The sequence below is a fragment of the Symphodus melops genome (genome assembly GCF_947650265.1).
Source record: "Symphodus melops genome assembly, chromosome: 5".
NCBI classification, from domain to species: domain Eukaryota; kingdom Metazoa; phylum Chordata; class Actinopteri; order Labriformes; family Labridae; genus Symphodus; species Symphodus melops.
Genome location: NC_136695.1, coordinates 27,785,130 through 27,805,074, shown reverse-complemented (window position 1 = coordinate 27,805,074; position 19,945 = coordinate 27,785,130). Strand labels below are relative to the sequence as shown.

Below are 19,945 nucleotides of genomic sequence, written 5' to 3'. Positions count from 1 at the left end.
TTCAAAAGGAACTTATGTTGTGCAGAATTACCATTACACTGTTACAGAGCTCAGTAATCCACATTTCTCCTCCATAATGCTGCATGTTTTTAAGCAGCTCTAAACCTCGACTGTTTGCCTCGAGGTCCTAACTCACGTTTGGGGTGACTCAGCACATCACGCTTTCCTTACGCACTGTTCACGCAGAGTGCATTTCCTACTCCTTCAAAGGAGAAATGGAATCGTAGTTCTCCTCTGAGCGCAAAAATATGCAGATTTGAACGCTCGCTGCAGCTGTAGCGTCCAAAGAGGTTTACCCCCCACGTGCAAACAGACAGCGAGCACTCCTCGTAATGAGGGATCCAGGAAAGAAGCGTAAATCAAGACTTTGTGTTTTGCCCTCAGCCGTGGATTAAAGTCAAGTTGCTTGTACAATCACAGCCGAAACCAAGCAAAGCGTGACTTTCTGATGGTATTTGCACAGTCAGGGCTGAGAATAGGATTATGATTAGGGGATTAAAGGGAGTTTATTGTTGGGAAAGGCACAGTTGAGGGTTTTGGAAAGCTTGAATACCCAACTGACACACTTTTCATAATTTCCTTTCTCGATCGAACGCATTTTATTGAAGCTCCAGCATTTAAAAGTTGCACTAAAATACCATCTTGAAAGTTTTGACCTGTGATGATTGCACACTGACCTCTGCCACGCCGATCCATTTCTCCAGCAGTCGGGCTCTCTGCTGGCTGCGCAGCTGTGTAGGCAAAAGACAGGAAGCTAAAACTGCATTAGCCAATTTGTTGAACTGAAGTATGGTGGCCCGGACAGACCAACAAACGCCTTCTCTCCCTTTTTTATCCCTCTGAGACCACAGGGAGCCCAGGCAGTGGTACGGCACCAGGCGGACAAACAGCTCCTGAAGAAAGACGGAAAAAGATGTTGAAATAACATCCAGTTTGCTCCAACATCACAGAATCACATGAACGTGATACAGGCAGAGATTTGAGGAGTGACACAAGTATACTGCTGTATACATATTATTCTCAACACAGGCTTTGTTTCATCATTGATATGAACACAGCAGAGCATTAGAAATGTGTCAATAAAAGACAGAAAGCAGCAAAAGGGAGGGTTCAGATGATGGACAGCTAATCCACATAATCAACAGAGTGCAGCACGCAAACATCATGACAACTGCACCCTTTTTTAATTTTTTTTTTTAAATTTCTGCACTGTTGTAGTATTTTTATTTCATGTAAAAAACAAAAATCATCTAAAGGCTCCAACAAGAAAAAACTCACCGTCTCTATTTTTGTGAGCTGCTCGCCGATGAGCGCTGCAGGGAAGCCCAGGATGCTGGTGGGTTCAAACATGGAGGCGTTAGGAGCTGAGCTGGTGAAACCGGTCGGGTCTGCAAAGAAAGGAAAAAGCTGATCTATAAAACTCTGGATTCAAAACACAAGACACACCTTTGTTTACAGGCGCTGTATGCCTTCGTAGCCCGTCAGCTGCAGCAATGATCAAAGAGCTGCTGATGAGATCCTTCGCTGCGTGCGGGGTCAAATGTCGTTCTAGAAAATGGTGCTGTCTCAAGATAGCGGCTTAACGATTGTGTTATCGCAGGAAACACGAGTAAATTGGATCATTTTATTATCCGGAGATAATAAGATATTCCACCCGTGACCTTGAGATTTGGGGATGAGAGAAAAACAAGATTAGGCTTCGCTACAAGTGGATCTGAAAATACACGAGACAAAGCCGAGTCTCTCAGCTAAATGCTAACACTAAGATGTTAATAAGCTTGTGATTACATGTGCAAAATGTGCATGCTGATCAAATGTAATCTCCCCATAGCTACCATTCCAGTGTAGCCAGGTAGCATGCTAATACATGTTAATTAGCCTTAAACTTAAAGTACAGTTAAGACTGTCGAGAATGTCGTTAGTTATAAGCCATCCTTAAGGCTGTTTCATGATTGGTCTGAAAAGCAGTTGTTTGCCTTTTCTTTTTGAAATGACAACATGTTGTTTTTACTTCCTTTGCACCCGCACTGAGAATACAAGTCTGTAGAAAAGCTCCATCAACCACGCCATTTCATAGTACTTTCAAACGAACCTCTATGGGCATCAGGGAGCAGGGCTTTCTCGCTGAGCTCCTCGGCTATCCTGAGGAGCCGAGCGCGGAGGTCAGCTGCAGATGAGGAATCATGGGGGAAGAGGGGAGCCAGACGCAGCAGGCGAGAAGGCTCCCCCAGACCCTTGAAGTCTTCAGGATACTCGGAGAGCCACGTTCTGAACACTGTGCACACCGCCCTGCAGATAACAGGGGAGAGAAGTTTCAACCACGTCTCCACACGGATGGAATATTTCTCCTGCTTTGTTCACCTCCTTTGTAACCCTGAGCGTGATCATCTTTACTTTGACTTTCAAACAAAGAGCTTCTTAAAAGTGCTTTTCTATGGATGTAAGGTCATCTGCAACAAAGTCAGACCTTTCAAGTTAAAGGAATAATTATAAAATCTGTCATCACATTTCGCTGGGAGTATGAAAGTCGTAGTGCTGGTGGGACCTGCGTGTGCTTCTGCTTCCAACCCTGAGCTGTTGACTGTTGACGGGAAGCAGATAAACAAGCCTTGGCAGATTGGAATTGATTGAATGTATTGATATTTTCTGACACCATCTAAAAAAAGTTGCAGAGAAACCTCGCTCTCAAGGGCGTCCGTCCAGGAAAAGCTGCTCATTTCTTGGAAGAGAAGGATGGAGATTGTTTTGTGTTAATGGAGGTTGAATGATGAGCCTGTGTGCAATGAAAGGCTTCCCATGACGAGTGAGCACCAAGGAGCTCTTCAGGGAAAGCAGAGTGTGGGATGATACATGATCATAAACTACGTCACGTCCTCCTCCTCCTTGACTACAGGGGAAAACTTCATGCCACGAGGGATCAGTGTGAACGAGCAATTCAGGAAGATTTGCACATACAATAGAACAGCTAATGACCAAATAACAGAGAGAAAAGAAGAATCTATTGCAGCCTTACATTTGTTATATGAACAGAAACGGAGATCACTGCATGCTTTTGTTGCGTCTTCACTGCCGGATGTGTAAATCATAAAAACTGCAGTCGCTAAAACATCCATCAAGTACAAGAAGAGTTGAGTTTATTTCTCTCTAAACTCTTTGAAATGATGCCAAAGCACGAGTTTGTTCAGGATGTTTGCAGTCTTGCTCGTTTAAAGGCTCTGACGCACCGAGGAGAACCTTCTAGTTTCTGCAGTGTGTCCGGCTCGGTCGCCAGCCGTCGGTCCCCGTCTGCCTTTTTTCAGCCGACTCGACGCGTTAAATCAGCGTCAGTTGATGTTGGCGCGTGGTGAGAGGAACAAGTTTAGGAAAGAGCTGCTGTCGTATTCATGCTTTCACTATTTAGTGCAGTTTCTCCTGAGTCACTGAAAGATCGAGGACTGACAACACTGCCACCACAGAAGTTCCTATACTACGAGTGGCGCTCGACAGCAGTGTGTAAATGGTCTTCTCGAATCATAAGCACAGACTTGGTGTGTCAGGGCCTTAATCGTCTGGTTTAGTTTTAGAAGTTGTGTTTTTGTCTCTTATATCCAAACGGACGTAGACAAACTCAGCATGTCGTAATAAAAGTCGCATGGAAGTGTTGAAAAGCTTTGTCAGACACTCACTTGTTGAAAGACTGTCTCGTGTGGCTCCTCTCGTTTTCCCCCGGCGGGGTCTCCAATCTGTGAAGCAGAAAGACAGAAACACTGGTATCATTCTGCTGCCTGATGAAAAACACTTCTGCTCCGTGATTAATTCATGCATGGCTTCTTTTCTTCTTCCGCTTGCTTTTTAACAAAGGTGTCGTCGTGATGTTTACTCATCTACACTGACTCTCTGCGGAGGAACTTTCAAAACTGCTCTTTCATTCATTTCTCCATCATTTAGAAGGACTTCATCCCAGAGCCCAGAGACTTCACAGGCTCGTATTGTTGCTAAAGAAAACACTGCAGAGATGCCGTTATTATGAGTAAACACACGAGGGCGTCCGCTATTGTGAAGTGACATTTAATAAAGTTGAAGAATCAACATCCAAACAGCTGTTTTAATTCGACACGGCTTGCGAAGGAAAGTTGGACGACTGTTCCTTCGGTGGAATGAAAGACAGCTGCTTTATTGATTAAGCTCGCAGTGTGGATTGAAAGACGGTAGTGTCTGACTTTATTTATGTTCACGTGCCCAGAACTCAGTCGGCGAAAATTAGCTGCTAATGTTAGCTAACCTTTAGCAATTGTATGGCAAGTTCACACATGCACAAAACTCCTGAAGATTTCCCGAGATGTTACTGCACGAAGCCAGTGAGGCAGCATGCTGACAGCTGCATCTCAGATGCAAAAAAGATGAACCTCTCCCACCTGTCCGTGAGGATGTCCAGCACTCTCCGCGTGGAGGTGAAGGATCGATATGTGGAGAGGAAGATGGTGATGAAGGAGGAGTCTCCCATAGAGAAGGAGTGAAGGAGGTGGAGCACCAGCTTTTCTTCTGTCCCTGCTTTCACACACTGGGAGCGAGTCACCGATGACTGGACAAAAACAAGAAGGAAAAAAAAGAATTTTTATGTTTTCAAAGAAGTGTTGTAGTACTCAAGATCGCTCTTGGTCTCAATTCTGGTCTTAAGATCGCTTTATGAAGGTCTCATCTAGGAATCTGAAACCATTTTGGGTGGACTCTGGATTTTAAATCAAGTCAAGGCCGATCGATAATTTCAATGTTTAATTTTTTCCCCAAGTTACAGCTCGGTCTGGACTCGGCCTGGATCCCTAAATGTCTCTGTCTCGGAGCACTCTGGTCTCAGGTCTGTCTCGGTTACTGTGGTCTTTCCTACAACACTAAGTTTTCAAACCAAGTCTCAACTCAGTAAAACTGGACTTACCAATGGATTATTGAGTGCACCATGCTTCTGTTTGACCACCACTGTGTAGATCACTCCATCCTCCTCTTCCTCCACCACAGTGGACTGTAAGAGTAGAGACACCAAGTTTAGATCGCAAAGAAAAACCACATTAAACTTTGGATTCTGTCTGTGAGACTGAATTTGGCCACGAATTGCATCAAAGGAAAACGTTTTAAAAAGTGAAAGGCATTAAAGTCACACTGTTGATTGATTGATTGATTTTTCTTTCTCTTTCTTTTTTTAGTTGACTTTATAAATGTGTATTTTTATGTAACACACTGTATGTACAGTGTCCTTGAGTGACCTGAAAGGCGCTTCAAATTAAATGTATTATTATTACTGTTAGACCTTCTCGAGAAGCTTTAAAGTCAAGCAATGAAATCTGAAGCTTGATGCAGAGGCAACTGGACAAGATCTTCCAGTCCGGCTGCCTCTGGATCAAGCTTCAAACAGGCGTGACTTAGACCAAGCTGCTTTCAACTTCTTCTTTTCCTCCCCGTACATGCAGCTCTTAGGAACAGTTATAGCTGCAGGGAAAGTCCCCGACACCGTGACCCTTGTTTTTATTCCTGTCCTGACTCACAACCGCATTATCCTGTGCATGCATGCTACTTCAAACACAACACAGCTGAACCTACCAGATCCATAGGACAGTACCAGGTGGTCTTCATTGGGGAGGGCTCTGCCTGAGGAGGAGAACAAAAGGAAACGTGCGTCATTGAAAAAAGCACTGATCTTATTTAGTCCTCAAATGATTACAGTCGTAGCAAAGTGACCTTGTCCTCTTATTGGGCGAGTAGTCTGTGGTTGTCTTTGGTCTGTGCTCCCTTTAATTAGTACGAAGTTCAAATCAGAAATGATAGACTGCATTTAAGCTTCAACCAGAGTGGTGTCCATTTTTAGCTTTCATTTCATTTGATGAATCATGCAGTAAAAATGAAACAAAATGGTACAAAACCCTGAACCTAAATAAAACAGGAGAACATTTTTAAAGCATGGTGCTGGTGGTGAGTGTGCATAGCTAATGTAAGGAGGCCATAGTCCAAACGACTGACCTGTGGCTTCTTTCCCCACATGTCCTAACTCTCTGTCTCCTTGTTTTCTGACTCAACCCGCTGGGCTATCTCTCAATAATAATCAAAACACAAACCTTTAAAGTTTCTTATATTAAGATTTTTTTTTTTTTTTTTGTGTCCCACTGAGAAATTTGCTAGTCTGTAGAAAATTCCATCAGATGAACTCTTTTGATAACGTTTATTTTCATTGTAATAAGTTATAAAGCCCGACCGATTTGGGATTTTTGAGGCCGAAACCAACATTGATGTTGTTGGTTTGTATATATTTGCCGCAATCTTTCCTAGATCCATCCTCAGAAACAGACGACATTGCGTTGATCCCTCAAATGCAATTATCCGACATTTTTGAAACAGACAAGATGGTCCCTCATCTTGAAAATAACTGTGCGTGAACGAGCATCGTCGCTCTGCAGAGTGAAGATGTGTTTGTAAGCGTTTAGTCCTGACAATCACACACTTGCAAACTCTGCTCAAAAAACCACATTGCACAAGCAAGAAGGAAAAGCGTCTGATTGGCTCAAACCTGCTCCAGCCTCTTGACTGTTGTATAACTGAAGCCTCCTTGCAGATAGAAATCAATTCACTAAGTTTAGTCTACGTATACGAACGAGTCCTGGCAGCATTACTGCCCAGGTTCAACAACTACTTCACACACACATATGGACACACACAGCTCCCGGGAATGAGGCCTCTGCAGCCGACTCATGCTACACACAGCAGATGAGTCAGAGCATTTTATTAGAGACAAGAAGTGTGATATGCAGCGACGCCATGTCGACATCTGAATACTGTGAAAAACAGCAGCAGAGAGGAGAGAAAGATGAGTCTTTTTGAACGTCTCACTAAAAGTAAGAACATGAACTCAAGTACAGTTTAAAGGTACTGAATATGTCTACTTCTTTAGTAAAGGCAATTATTGTTCTTTTTTATCGTGTTACATAAATAAACGCTGCAGTCTCTCGTTTCTCTACACATCAAAACTTTATTTAAAATAAAATAAAAAAGAAATTCTGAAAAACATTTTATCAACACGTTTGTTTCAAACCGGTTCATTTCCAAAAACGAGAGAAATATGTGCCACTTTTGTTTTACTTCATACACAAATGTTTCTTCTATGTTCATAATTATGCCTGCACAGTTTGAGTTAAAGGCATTTCTCATCTGATTAAAGTTGATCTTTAACAGCCTCATCAAAAACATAGATCGAGCAGCAGTGTAGTGTTCTTTTCCTCTCTCTCTCTCTCTCTCTCTCGTCCAACACGAGAACGACGGTCTGTTACTATCTCCTGTTGTTGATTGTGCTGCTTGCCGCTGTCTTTCTTGTTTACATTTAGATCACAGATTAGGCCTTTTACTTTGGTGAATGTCACGTCAGCCGTCTCCTGCGTCTCCTCACCCTTTCCACGCTTTCGCAACAGTGAATTTTTCCACACTAAATAATGCATGAGTAAAAACACTGTGAAGTCGTTCGGTCTGTTTTCAGCCTGAGCCAACAGTTCGGATCAACGAAACGCACAAATACACCAATAAAGCATCTTATCTGTCTGTCAGTCATTAGAATCTGAAAACAAAGATCCAGTGACCTGTTTCATTCATTTCACATGTGCTGACTTGTGAGCTTTCTCATATGCAAATCCACCACCAACTATGAGCCAAAATCTTATTCATGCTGACAGCAGAAGTGCTGGAGTTCAATTACTCCCCCCATTCAATCTATGGTGTAATTAGCTGTAATATGCATGTGTTAGCCTCTATTAGCCTCTTTCAAATTACCTTAGCTGGACTTGATCGAAGGTCAATGCTCCAACCAGGCGCTCTGTGCATTTAAAGAAGGATCCTGCTGCCCTGAATTATACGCTCTATAAAACAAACCTGTTGTTCCAGCTTATATCTGAGCAGGCTGCTCCACAAATCTGCTTGTGATTCGTGATATCGTTTTCATGAAATCTGGCAAAAGATAAAACACACACACAAAAAGAGGGAAAAATGGTCACACAAGTTACCTTTACATCTGCAAGTCCAGACAGGTAGCAAATCCTGAGCTTCCTGGAAATCTTCAGGATAAAGGCAAACATTGTATTTTAATTTTCTCCATTTTCTCTCCTCTGTGCGTCCCTCTCTTGTCTTCTCTTGATCGCCCTTTACTCCCGTTGACCTACATCTAAATGTTGACTGTTTACGTCCTATCTGACCCTCTATGTGTTTTGTTTCTGTGTTGCACAAGGACACACCTGAAGCAGGAGCTAAAGTCCGGCCCCTGCAAGCCTGGGCACACCCATTATACACACACACACACACACACACACACACACACACACACACACACACACAGAGGTAGGGATATGTTGTGACTGATAGTAAAACACTCATTTGAAGGGAGTTTCTACAGAGTCACTCCTAAACACATGCAGAAAAGTTTGAGTACACCCTGCTCACACAAAAACAGACCGTCGTCGATAGAGAAAAAGCCGGGGCACTTTGCTGCAAAAACACACACACACACACACACACACACACACACACACACACTGAGAGACAAAGCCCTGAAGCTATTTCCAGAACAATACCCCCTCTCTTTCAGGCTCTCCTCTCTGCTCCCCGGCTCTCTTTCTGTTTTTGTGGATGACCTTCCTGTGCAGATAAACCGGTTTAACTGCTGCTTAATACAACACTGATCTGAACGAGAATTAGCCTGATTATCTTTATATCTGATAACAGGGAGGAAGTTTGACAGCCTTCATATTACACTTGTTTCACCCGGCATTCTGACATGCTGTTTGAGCAGTAAGAAGTCTTGTAAAGAGATACGATGAATGTTCACACAGCCAGTAAAGCAGGAAGCCCGCTGTGTTTATTCAGCGGGTTAATGACATCGCAGGGTGAAGCCATTTTTAACCATCGAGGTGGGACTTCCACAGCATCGTGTGTTTGTGTGAGTGTGTGTGGGCACGGCTGCAAGCGAAGTAATGTGTCACCTACCAAAGATCATTTCTGTTTGTACACAGTGATGATGTATTTTGTGGGCGGGGCCAAACGGCATGGCAACATTTATCATGTCGCTGACTGGTTTAAAAACAATTTTAATAGAAAGCAAACTGAAAAAGATTAGCATTAGCATTTAGCACAAGTGCTGTATGATATTTCAAACCATCTGGCTACTGTAGGAACGACTTTCACTCTTCACTTTAGTTTGCCTTCATCAGTTCTCCATTAGCTCTTCAGTAAGTAACTTTCCCAGCTGATTTTTTACTGCTTATTTGCTGGAATTGAATCTAATTTGGTTGGAAACATAGAGAGGTGTGGATGCTAACAGACAAATAGAAAACTGCAATATTTAGCTCTAAGTGCTTAAAAAATGATTGGTGCAAAACTTTCAGCTAAACAATAAGTGATTGAAAGACATGTGAGATGTTATTCAAACTCTTAAAGTCACAATAAGCTAACAAGCATCCGTCATCCTCAAAAAGCAAAAGTGCACACTAAGTGTATTTACTCTGACAGAGAGGCTTCGCAAACAATGACATCACCCACCATGAGAGCACACGACACACAGCTCGTGTAGGCCTTTGATGAGTTCATATTTCAGCTCATTTATTCACATTTTACACGTGCAGAGGTTCAGTTTATGAAATATGACAGAAGTGCTCGATGGAGAAATACAATTTATTACAACTTTTTTCACAGGACGTTAAGTTTTTTGTGCTCTAATTTTACCTCAATATCGTTCCTCTCATATGACATCTATCTGTAAAACTCATGGTGATGTTTGAAGCCTTAATAAACTGTCTGGGTGTTCCTGAAGGTCATACAGCAGAAAGAGGATTTAAAATCCCAAAATGTATCAAAATTAAATAATATTTCAGAAAATTCCTTCCTTTTTATTATTGCTGAACCTTAGGCCCTGTGTCCCCCTGCTGTTTTTTTTTTTTTCATTTTTAATTGTTTTCAATGAGGAGAAAGCGTTTGTCGCAGAGAGCTGCCACCTGGAGGAACACTCAGCGCACAGCGTCTTTTTTTAAGCGCTCCGCCTTTTTTGTGCGAGCGCTCCGAGCGCTCACGCAGAAAGGCGCTGTGCACGTCATCAGCGCTTTCTTTCAAACGTACGCTATCCCCTGTATAGAGAAAGACGCTGCCCGAAAAAAAAAAAAGGTAAGTGTTCATGGGGCCTAACTTAGTCTGAAAACTGTGAATGTGTAAAAGAGGTGATAAAATAGAGGTGACAGATGAGATACATGTGCAGGCAGTTAGCAGCATCGTTAGCGGTTAAGCTAACGAGTCACACAGATGTAAATAATTGAAGATAAAGGGGTTTAAACATATCTGATTTATGTGTAAGGCAATTTAAAACCCCTTAAGATTGTGCAGTGGTGCAAATGTATTTCTTGCCTGAAGTACTTGAGTACAGTGACTGTGTGGAGCTCAGTCACAGGGTAAAGCTGTTTCCTTCTTCCTTGCTGCTGTATCGAGATACTTCAGAGAAAATGGTTTGTCAGTGGAGCACCAATTGGGTTTGCTGTTTGAAAGCAGGCAGAATCTGGGTCAGAGAAAGCGTGGAGAAACTCTCTGAAACATAATAGGCGTGTGTAGTTGGGAGTTGAGCGGCCTCAGGAGCTGGTGGATAAGTATCATGGATTATCGGGCACTGTGGTGGGTGGCAGGAGGCGCCGCTGGTTCACAATATAAAAGTCCTGTTTGAAAGGTTTTACTAAACCAATATTGACTTTTCCCTCGTGAGCCTTTGTGTTTGTCATAACTGGAACTTTATGTTTTTTAAAAGATGATATCGTCTCTCAGCTCTCCTTCTCTTAAAGCGCCCCCCTCCCCTCCAGCTGCAGACAGGAAGCACATAATAAGTGGAGACAAACACAGGAAGCAGGACGTGCTGTCGTGCTGCGAAGCTATTTTTCTTCCTCTCTCCTTCCATCACAAGTCAAGACTGCGTCCACCCTTTCTCTTGAGCGTCTACGTCAGCTTTCAGTAGGCAAAGGGCAGGAAGCGGACCCTCTTTTTTCACCCGCCGTCTCGAAAAAAACGACCACCTTTTTCCTCAAATAAATCCATGAAGTCAGACTTCCGCTGTGCTAAAAAGCTTTGTCTTTGAACAAATACACACAAGGCCTTATTTACAAGCAAACAAGGGATCGTAAATACATCTTCTGAAGTATTATTTAAAGATAACCATTGTTTTTTTGGAGCGGTTCACAACCCCCCCGACCCCTTCCTTCCTATCTTTCTCTCTGCTCCTCTTCTTAGGCTTTCATCTATGTTTCCCCTGGTGCCCGTTATCTGCTCGCTTTTAAGTCAAACTCCGAGGCATTAACGCCAAAAGCTGCTCTGTGCCTCTGAAAGGAAATAAAAATCCTCCGGAGGGTTTGATTACACTGGTAAGATATCATCAGCGTGGGAGGTTCTTCCAGCCGGTCTGGAGGGCAAAGGTGGAACACTTTGCCTCAACCTGAACCCTGCTGTGTTTACTGAATCGTTCCTGCAGAAATACCCAGACGAGCCTCGCTGCCTTTGTCCTGTGACGAGTGTTTTATGGGTGAACACAGTCAGCTAGCCAAGACATTTGTGCAGATATGAGATTAACATGTTAGACATTACATCCGCATGTGGTTAAAGAACAAACTAGAGATATCCTCTAGATCTACAAGATACAACAACTAGACATTCATGTAATGACATTAAAACCAGAATGGGATCAGAGCAAGAAAACAAAAACAAAAAAACATAAGTGGAAGTGACCTGCATCTGTGTGTAAGGCGATATGAGCTGAATAGGATTCGTCTACGCGAAGGGAAGGAAGAAACATGAAGACTCTCGACAGCGAACGGCTTGTTGTTTTCCATCGTTGTTGGAAAATTCCCAACATGTGTTTTGGTGAAAACAGGTGAAAACTACCTCAGATGCTCCACAACCTTTAGCAAACTTTCTCCACACACACGTTTCTGTTTCAGTCACACCCCCGTTAATAACCATAAACGAGTCCTTTGAGTACTTTATGGCTCTGGTGTTTCGAAGATATCTGCAGTGGCTGGCTGATAACCTCACCGTAACACAAGCGCTGAACTTTTCTAACTTCCTGCGTATGGTCAAACGGTGGTGAGCACGAGATCTAGTTCCTGATATCGCAACTTTTACACATCTTCCACTCAGCAGATTTATAAAATCAACACAAGTAAAACAAATGAAATATGGCCAAAATCTCCCCTTCTGTCACTTTCTCCGGAGCTTTATGGAGCCACGGTGAAGTCTGTCTTCAACATTTTGGATATTAAAGGCCCGGCTGGTACTTTTCACCAGAGACACTTTTGAGGATTTGGGTTGAAATGGTCTTTAGGTTACCAACATGAGTTCAGTTATCTTCAGCTCACAGAAACAAACCAGCAAGAAAAAAAGACAAAACTGGCTCCAAAAGATAAAAACTGAACACAAAGACACGCTCTATGTTGAGTTTACTCTGTGAACGGGTTGTCACTACATGCATTCTGACTCATACATCCAAGTTTCCTTCATGAAAGAATGACGAGCAGTCGTGTCGGATTGCACTCGACAGGCTGTCCTTGGAGACGCTCGCTGATACTGGACACTGTTTACAGGGAGAGCAGGTGTACACCTCATCGAGCAGCCAAACTGCCCCATGCATTATTTACAGCGAGGTCCGGCGGCCACATTGTGCGACTCGAGCACGGAGGAAGTCTGCTCACTGAGAAACAGAGCCAGCTGTTTGTATTTGATCCGCGAGGAGGTCTGTGTGACGGTGAAGCAGGCTCGTGTGAGAGTGGGTCAGTAGCTATTTGTAAAAGTATCGATGAGATTCAGGAACCTCGGAATCATGACTAAACATTAACAGAGGTTAAAGGTCGTGGGAAGTCCACCTGTGCCATGAATCTTCTCACTTCCTCACAGTGAGTTTCAACAAGTCCTCATTATAACAGACGTCATCCTGCAGAGTCAGTGCACTTCACTCACTGAAAGACTAAATAAATAAAGGCGAATGAAATGAAACAAGACAAATAGTCTGAGCAAGTGACGAGCTAAATAATATTTACCTTCAAGCCCTAACAGCAAAGCACAAACAGGCTAAATGTGTATTTAATGCATGCCAGTCCTCCACTGGTGGTCGCCCGACTATAAAGCCACAGACTGTAAATGTGAATGTTCATGTAGAGCTGAGGCGGGTTTTAAGCCTGACGATGTCAATCATGTCAGCTACACGCCAAACTACGGTAAACGCGTATCGCTCATAAAATCAAAACAGAGCCCCCCCCCCTCACAGTGTGTTGCCATGGTGACAGTAACTAATCAGACCTGTTCTGTTTTTTTTTTGTACCAGGCTGTAAACATGTCACTTGTTGCCAGTTGTGTCAGTGACTCGACTTGTCCTGCAGTCAGCCGACATGCTTACAGGTCTTACAGTCTTTGCATCAGCTGCATGGTACAGCTGGAGGAGAGGGGCTCGTCCCAGTCACCGTGTGTTTGTCCTCTGACGCCTTAAAGTAAGACGTAAGACGTCATCCTGTTTCATGTCGGTGGTGGTGTTGTTAAGTAGTCCGCCTTGTCTTCAGTCTTTGTATCAGAACTTGAGTTAACATTTGAAACCTCTGAGCTTTTTTGGGAGAGCAGCTTCACAAATATATGTAATTTTCCTTTTCCCTCCCTCTCTGTCTGTACCACACTGACTTGATGCCCTGAGGGTTTTCTAAAAAGCAGCCGACCACATCTGTTACTTCGCTGCTTCTGCCAGGAAAGTAACAGACACCACTTTACAAAAAGTCACCACTTTACTGTGTGGACAGAAGAAAAGGAGTAAAATAAGTCAAAGCTGTGAGTGAGCGCTCCTGATCCCTCGCTGTCACACCGACTCCGATGTGTTTCAAGGAGGCGCAGGTGGAAACACTCACCTGTGAAGTGTCCAGTTCATCTCTGCTGCCTCGCCTCCCTGTTTGGTTGATGTTGCTGTCAGGTGACAAGGGCCGGTAGCCAATGAGAGGCACTTCGCTTGACTCCACCCCCGGGAGGTCATAGCCACCTGTTCGCATGTTTCGAGGGAGCATGGTGCCAGCTGCCAGAGACGGGAAGAAGACGGAGAAAAAGCCGTGTTTTATGGACTCTTACAGGCAAACATTCAAATTAAAAACATGAGACGACGTGTTCAGTTTATTAGTTGTAAAGCTTTAACTCATTTTTCAAATCAGTTCAGAAGCACATCGTAGACTCTTTGGGATGGAACGAATGAGTTTAAGTGAATCATTTCTCCAAATAGAACTGTCAGTTTCTAAACAAGAGAATCATTTGAATCCTTTGGCCTAATCTGGGATTACTCATCAATACGTCACAATACACTTTTATTATGTACTCTCTAATTTTCCTGGATTGTTCTAACCTCCTTATATGGTATTTATAGCACCTTGTGCTTCATCTATATCCGTCATGAGGGACTGGTCAACAATTTGAATAGGAGAGTCGAGCGCCTTGTAAAATACTGGCATTTGAAAAATCTCTTTGTGATGCGCTTCTACATCTAATGATCACTTAACACTCTCACAAGAGAGCGATGTGGATGATTTGCATGAATGTTAGCCTGTATGTCAGACACCTTTAGCCTTTGGTAGTGAATAAACTGAACATGAAAGTAGCTTGTAGCGTGGAGGCCTTTCTGTGGTTCATTTGTTTAAACAGCCTCCAAGGCAGCCGAGCAGGATTTGCATGGCAACCCCTCCTTCCATTTCCCTTTCCTCTCTTTGGTATTTAGATCTCCGTGAAGATAGACATCTAGTAAACACAGTTTCAGGAAGAGAGGTGTAGGAGGGAGAGAAGCTGATACAGGATGAGCTCTCTTTAAAATGCCAAATACTCCTTACCCTAACCACACAACATAAAACCTGAAGTTTGAAACATGAAGAACTCAAATGTGGAAACACGCTGTGCTTTTTTTCCAGTTTCTTACTTTGTTAGTGAGCAAAGCCTGCAGGATGGCTGTCAGGCAGGTAGCTGCTGTAACTGAAAACCTGCAAAGGAAATCAATCCCCTCAAGTCCCCCTAGTCGACTCTCGCGGCTCTGGGTAAGAAAGCACATATAGGAGCTAAAAAGCCTCGAGAGCGATTTAAAAATGTGCTGGCACTCCCAACTTTCCATTGTGCTTTTGTCTTGGGACGCCTGCAGCTCTGTGGCATTGATGCAGCGCTCTTGTCTGTCTCTCTGCATATATTTTTAAGAGGGTATTTTTTTGCTAGTTGTAGGAGGAGGAGAAAGCACATGCAAAGCCTGCAGGGGGAAACAAGTTATAAACAGAACAGTTGATGCCCTGACCAACGGCAGTGCAGCAGAGGTCTGAATGCCTGCTATTCATTACCTCTGAACCAAAGCAAACAGCCTGCATATGACTGAGGTGTACACACACACATACAGCTGTATCTAGGTTACAGTTAAGTCACACCCCATAATGCTCTGTCCTGTCTCTGCTCCACACAAACGCAGCCATATGGTGGTGTTACATATCCAGCACATGAAGCTGCGTCCGATATGAAGAACATGAAGCAGTGTGAAGGCAGTAAAAGTTTGTACGTGCTGACGCTCTCATTGCAACACACACGAGTGACAGATGATGACATTTGCTTCCTACTCTGTCACTCAGGCCCTGAACATTTAAAAAAAGGCGTTTTAATGAGCAGGAGTCGGAGATAATTGAGTGAAAGTGTAATTAGACTTACTGTTAGCCGAGTGTCATTCGCAGCTGGATTTCAGGCTGCATCAGGGTGACCGCTTGTTCTGCCGGCTCGAGCCAGGGAGAGACGCACCCATCTGTGCCAGCGTCACCCACGACGAGGGAGAGCGCTGTCCTCCGCCTCGTGCCCCCCTTCTCACCTCCTATCTCTCCCTATCTCTGTATCTTCACCCCTCTATCTGCGTCCCCACACCGCCTGTCTGTGCAGCCTTCAGCAGCTGATAGCGCACTTCGGTCGAGCAGTAAACTCTCTCTCTCTCTCTCTCTCTCTCTCTCTCTCTCTCTCTCTGAGTGTCTCTCTCTCTCTCTCTCTCTCTCTCTCTCTCTCTCTCCCCGTCGCAGTTCCTGTATATGTTGATGTTTTGTGTTGGTTACAGCTCGTCTCGCTCTCTCTCTCTTGCTGTGAGGATACTGTAGCCTACAGCACGCAGGCTCCGGCGCACCGCTCCTCTGGCGAAATGTCACGTAAAGCAACCGGGGGGGGGGGGGGAGACATCTCGCGCACGAACACATTTCCGAACGGAAGGCTTGCGCACGCGCACCTACGCATGCACGCATACACACGCTCTTAAATTGTTGTCAGTGACAGGTCTTTAACTTGAACCCTATTAAACTCATCAAACCTCATCTTTACAACGTAAACAAAAGACATTATATAAAACATTTTTTACACGTTTTTACCCCCCATCATCTTTAAGGCACAGGTTCTATGTCTGTTTTCTGTCCCTCTATATATGCTTTACAGAACACCTGTGTTTGCAGCATGCCCCTTATGAATAAAAATAAATACATTGATTCTAATAATTATCACAGAGTATGATATTTAGCTTCAGCTCCATCTGGCTGCATTAAAATATGAAAACATGCAGAGGCCATTATAGCCTTTAACAACTGTACACTTTGAGTTTGGGTTTTGTTTTGTATTCTTGCAGTTAACTCAGACTTTCATGATGGGCTCATTGCAAATGCTCCTATCATGGTGATTAATTACTCAGCCCTAATGATACCCTGATGTGTAAATATACATTTCCAATCCATGCTGGTTTACAATCCACTTCCATTTATATACTGTATTTTTACTACTTGATGCACATTTGCATCTTTGCAGAAGAGTCTTTTTATGCACCATTAAATATGATGTTCTTTACATTCAATGAACAAACAAAAAGTAAGGAACCAATTAACGTCATTGCTATTCACATTGCTTCTCTTATGTATTTTATGTTTTTCTTATTTAACATTTATGTTTTTAAATGGAGCCTCTGCTAAAAAATTTTATGGGTTTCTACTTTTTTTTTTATCAGGGCAAAGGTAAACACCTTAAAGATACAATATGTTGATTCCGCCACCAGGGGGCTCTCAACCAGTAAGTTATAAAAAGATGATATCAAGGCGAGCGGGAATCATGGGAGTACTCTCTGCTATCTGAAACATTTGATAGGCTCTTTCTTTCACATTCCCAAGCTCAACTGAACTGTACCGACCGGGAAACTTTGCCTCCGGTGTTCTGCGTCATCATCTTATCACCAAACCCGGATGATCTAAACAGTTAATTTAACCACACAGTACACAGAAAGATGTATCTCTGAACCTGACCTTAAGTCTTGTAAAAGCATAAGGAACCTATTTTGTCCCACATGTTTTCAGGAAACTTCTGGCTGATCCTGTGTGTGTTTGCCCCAGAGTCTCATGACACCTCATGACACTGATCTAAACTGTTTCATGCTTAACTCTCCAAAAGGTCGCTTATTAATCAGCTGATGCCTTTATCAGTTCATTACAGGGGAGCTCATTCATTTTGGAAATGTTGGTGACGTTGCCTGCAGAACTTCTATACTACTGTCAGGATCAGCAGGAACTGTTATTTAATAATCTTCTGTATGAGATGCAAGACCTCTCTTTCAAGGGAATTTATGGTCAAGAAGGTGAAGCATAAAACTTTCCCACAGAGAACAAAAGACAATGAAAAAAATTACATCAATCAACAAATGAGGCAACAGGAGCACTTCTATATCACTTAAAACACTGTTGCTCTTGGAAGGGAAAAGGTGGAGGAAACAATACGTGTTTGTGTATGTTAAATGCTTGAGTCCAATGAATTAAATGTCTTTTTGAATGCCTGGACCTCGATCATTTATACCAATATGGGTTTGAAGTTTTCCTTCTCCTGATTTTTAAATAATCCAAGCCAACTCTTGTTTAAAGTGGCTCTGCAGCTCAGACTCAGATTATGGAGCAAACTTAATAGTACTTCCACCAAAGACAGAGCGAGTCAGTGAAATGAGCTAAGATGAGTCCATCAGATCGTTGGACTAGCTAAATAAATAAAAAGGTAGGACATGTAGTGTCGCCTTATAAAGAAAAGTGTAGAAATGCTCCGTCCTTTGGTTACACAAGGAAGACAAACATACTCTCTGATACAAGACACAGTGATGTGTATGAAAGCTTAAACCAGAGACAAATTGCAATGCAGCATGGTACATTGAGTCCAGCATTTTCAGTGACGACGAGGTAGAATGCGTATAAGGAACATCTTTGTATAGTCACAGACAGAAATGGGGACTGGATGAGTTTCTACCCAGCGATCAAAGAAAAAAATTATTTATTTTGTAGACTATCGATATGGTGACAAAAAGACAGATTTTCTTCAAGGTAAAAAACAAACAGGCATTTATATGCTGGAACAGGTTCAGACAGTTAACATGTCAAATCATAATTTAAGGGTGGATGACGATCAAGGTTAAAACCATTAAACCAAAACAAATTAAATAATGAAAACTAAAAAGTAAGAAAAATGTCCATTAATTGAAACTAAGAAATAAAAAAACGCATTCTGAACTCAAGCAAAGTATAACAATAGAGAAAATGTCCTTAGTTTTTGTCTTTGATACAAACCTACTGTGGGACACAATTTGGCTCAGGTACTCCCATTTATATTTTGGATGAGGTTCATGTTGACTGCAAAAGGTATCACTTTATATATCTCACTTAATATATATTTATGAAGGCAAAAATGGCCCTAAAAAATATCTTGAAAAGGAAAAGTAAGCATTCTCACAAAATCAAAACTAAACATTATTAAAGTCATTGATATCAAACTGAAATTTAAAACAAAAATTAAACACAGTTAAAAACAAAATAAAACTCTTACTGCTTACTATGAGGCATAAACATAATAATAAAAACCCCCACTATAATTTATGAACTTACTGACCCTGAGCATCCCTCTGACAGACTGCCCTGCTGATTCCAGTTCAGCTGTAGTTCTTGTATTTGCTCGCCACCTGGTGGTGACAGCCGGAAACGTCCTCTTTCACACTTTCTAAATCTGCCAGAGGCCATTTTGAACCGCACGGTGTTCCCACACGCTTGACTGGTGTGAGTAATAATGTGTAAGATGCAAATAAACAGCAAAAGACACAAAATAGAAAAACAAACACCTGGAGTTGGATATGTGCCGGCAGACAGGACGTTGTTCCTTCAAAGCAACTGAACTGTGAGCATAATGTGGCCTATCTGCACCATGCTTAATTAGGCTAAGCATCTTTGAAATAACCTAAACACTGAGTGAGTTCCTGTGAAACAGTCTCGGCCTGATGTTTCCTCGGATGTGGAAGGAATGGATATAAATCCACGGAGCCCTTTGTTGGATGCAACAGTGGGATTTGTAATTGTTTTTTTGTTTTTTTTACAAAAAAATGTAAATTATTTTTATCAAAGGGCAGCTTTTGTTTTTACGACTATCCCACAGAGCAGTTTGCATTGTTTCTGCCAGATATTTCACATTGCGTTTGTGTACTAGTCAGAGCTGTAATTTTGATTGAACAATATTATCCATCATTATTATTATTCCGGAGGTTTTGTGAAACAATATATCAATCACATTTGTCTTGCTATATTCGTGTCTATTTTAGTTTAAGTAAATATTTAAAACTGTAGGCTATAAAACATATTTACATAAGTATTTAAGTATTTACAGTGATGATGATTAAAATAGTTTTAGAAAGTGTTATTGATTTTAGCACATATTTTTTGAGAAAGTCTACCTTATACGGCTATAACTTTCAGTGTTGGTTCATTTTCCAATCATCGGTTACATATTCCAAAACCATCACAGTATACAGTGGATAAAATGTGGGAACAAAGAATCAGCTATCAGTGTTGGTAAATGTAGTTAAAATGTTCTGCGCTGCTTGCTGGGACCATCC

At 42.4% G+C, this 19,945-nt stretch overlaps 1 protein-coding gene across 2 annotated transcripts in view; it reads right to left on the bottom strand.

The window, feature by feature from the left end:
• rgl2 (ral guanine nucleotide dissociation stimulator-like 2) overlaps positions 1-16,208 on the bottom strand; it is a 30,111-nt gene extending 13,903 nt beyond the window's left edge. Inside the window, exons 1-9 of one of the 2 annotated variants that reach the window (XM_079344770.1) lie at positions 15,724-16,208; positions 13,914-14,074; positions 5,572-5,619; positions 4,913-4,996; positions 4,395-4,561; positions 3,666-3,722; positions 2,093-2,289; positions 1,279-1,388; positions 678-893 (exon numbers count right to left, since the gene is read on the bottom strand). In XM_079344770.1, coding sequence (XP_079200896.1) covers positions 678-893; positions 1,279-1,388; positions 2,093-2,289; positions 3,666-3,722; positions 4,395-4,561; positions 4,913-4,996; positions 5,572-5,619; positions 13,914-14,066 — 1,032 coding nt within the window. In that variant the 5' untranslated portion in view covers positions 14,067-14,074; positions 15,724-16,208. Of the gene's footprint in view, positions 1-677; positions 894-1,278; positions 1,389-2,092; positions 2,290-3,665; positions 3,723-4,394; positions 4,562-4,912; positions 4,997-5,571; positions 5,620-8,012; positions 8,760-13,913; positions 14,075-15,723 lie in introns of those variants that run through there. The other variant, XM_079344771.1, reaches the window with a different exon arrangement.
• Positions 16,209-19,945: the final 3,737 nt, after the last annotated feature.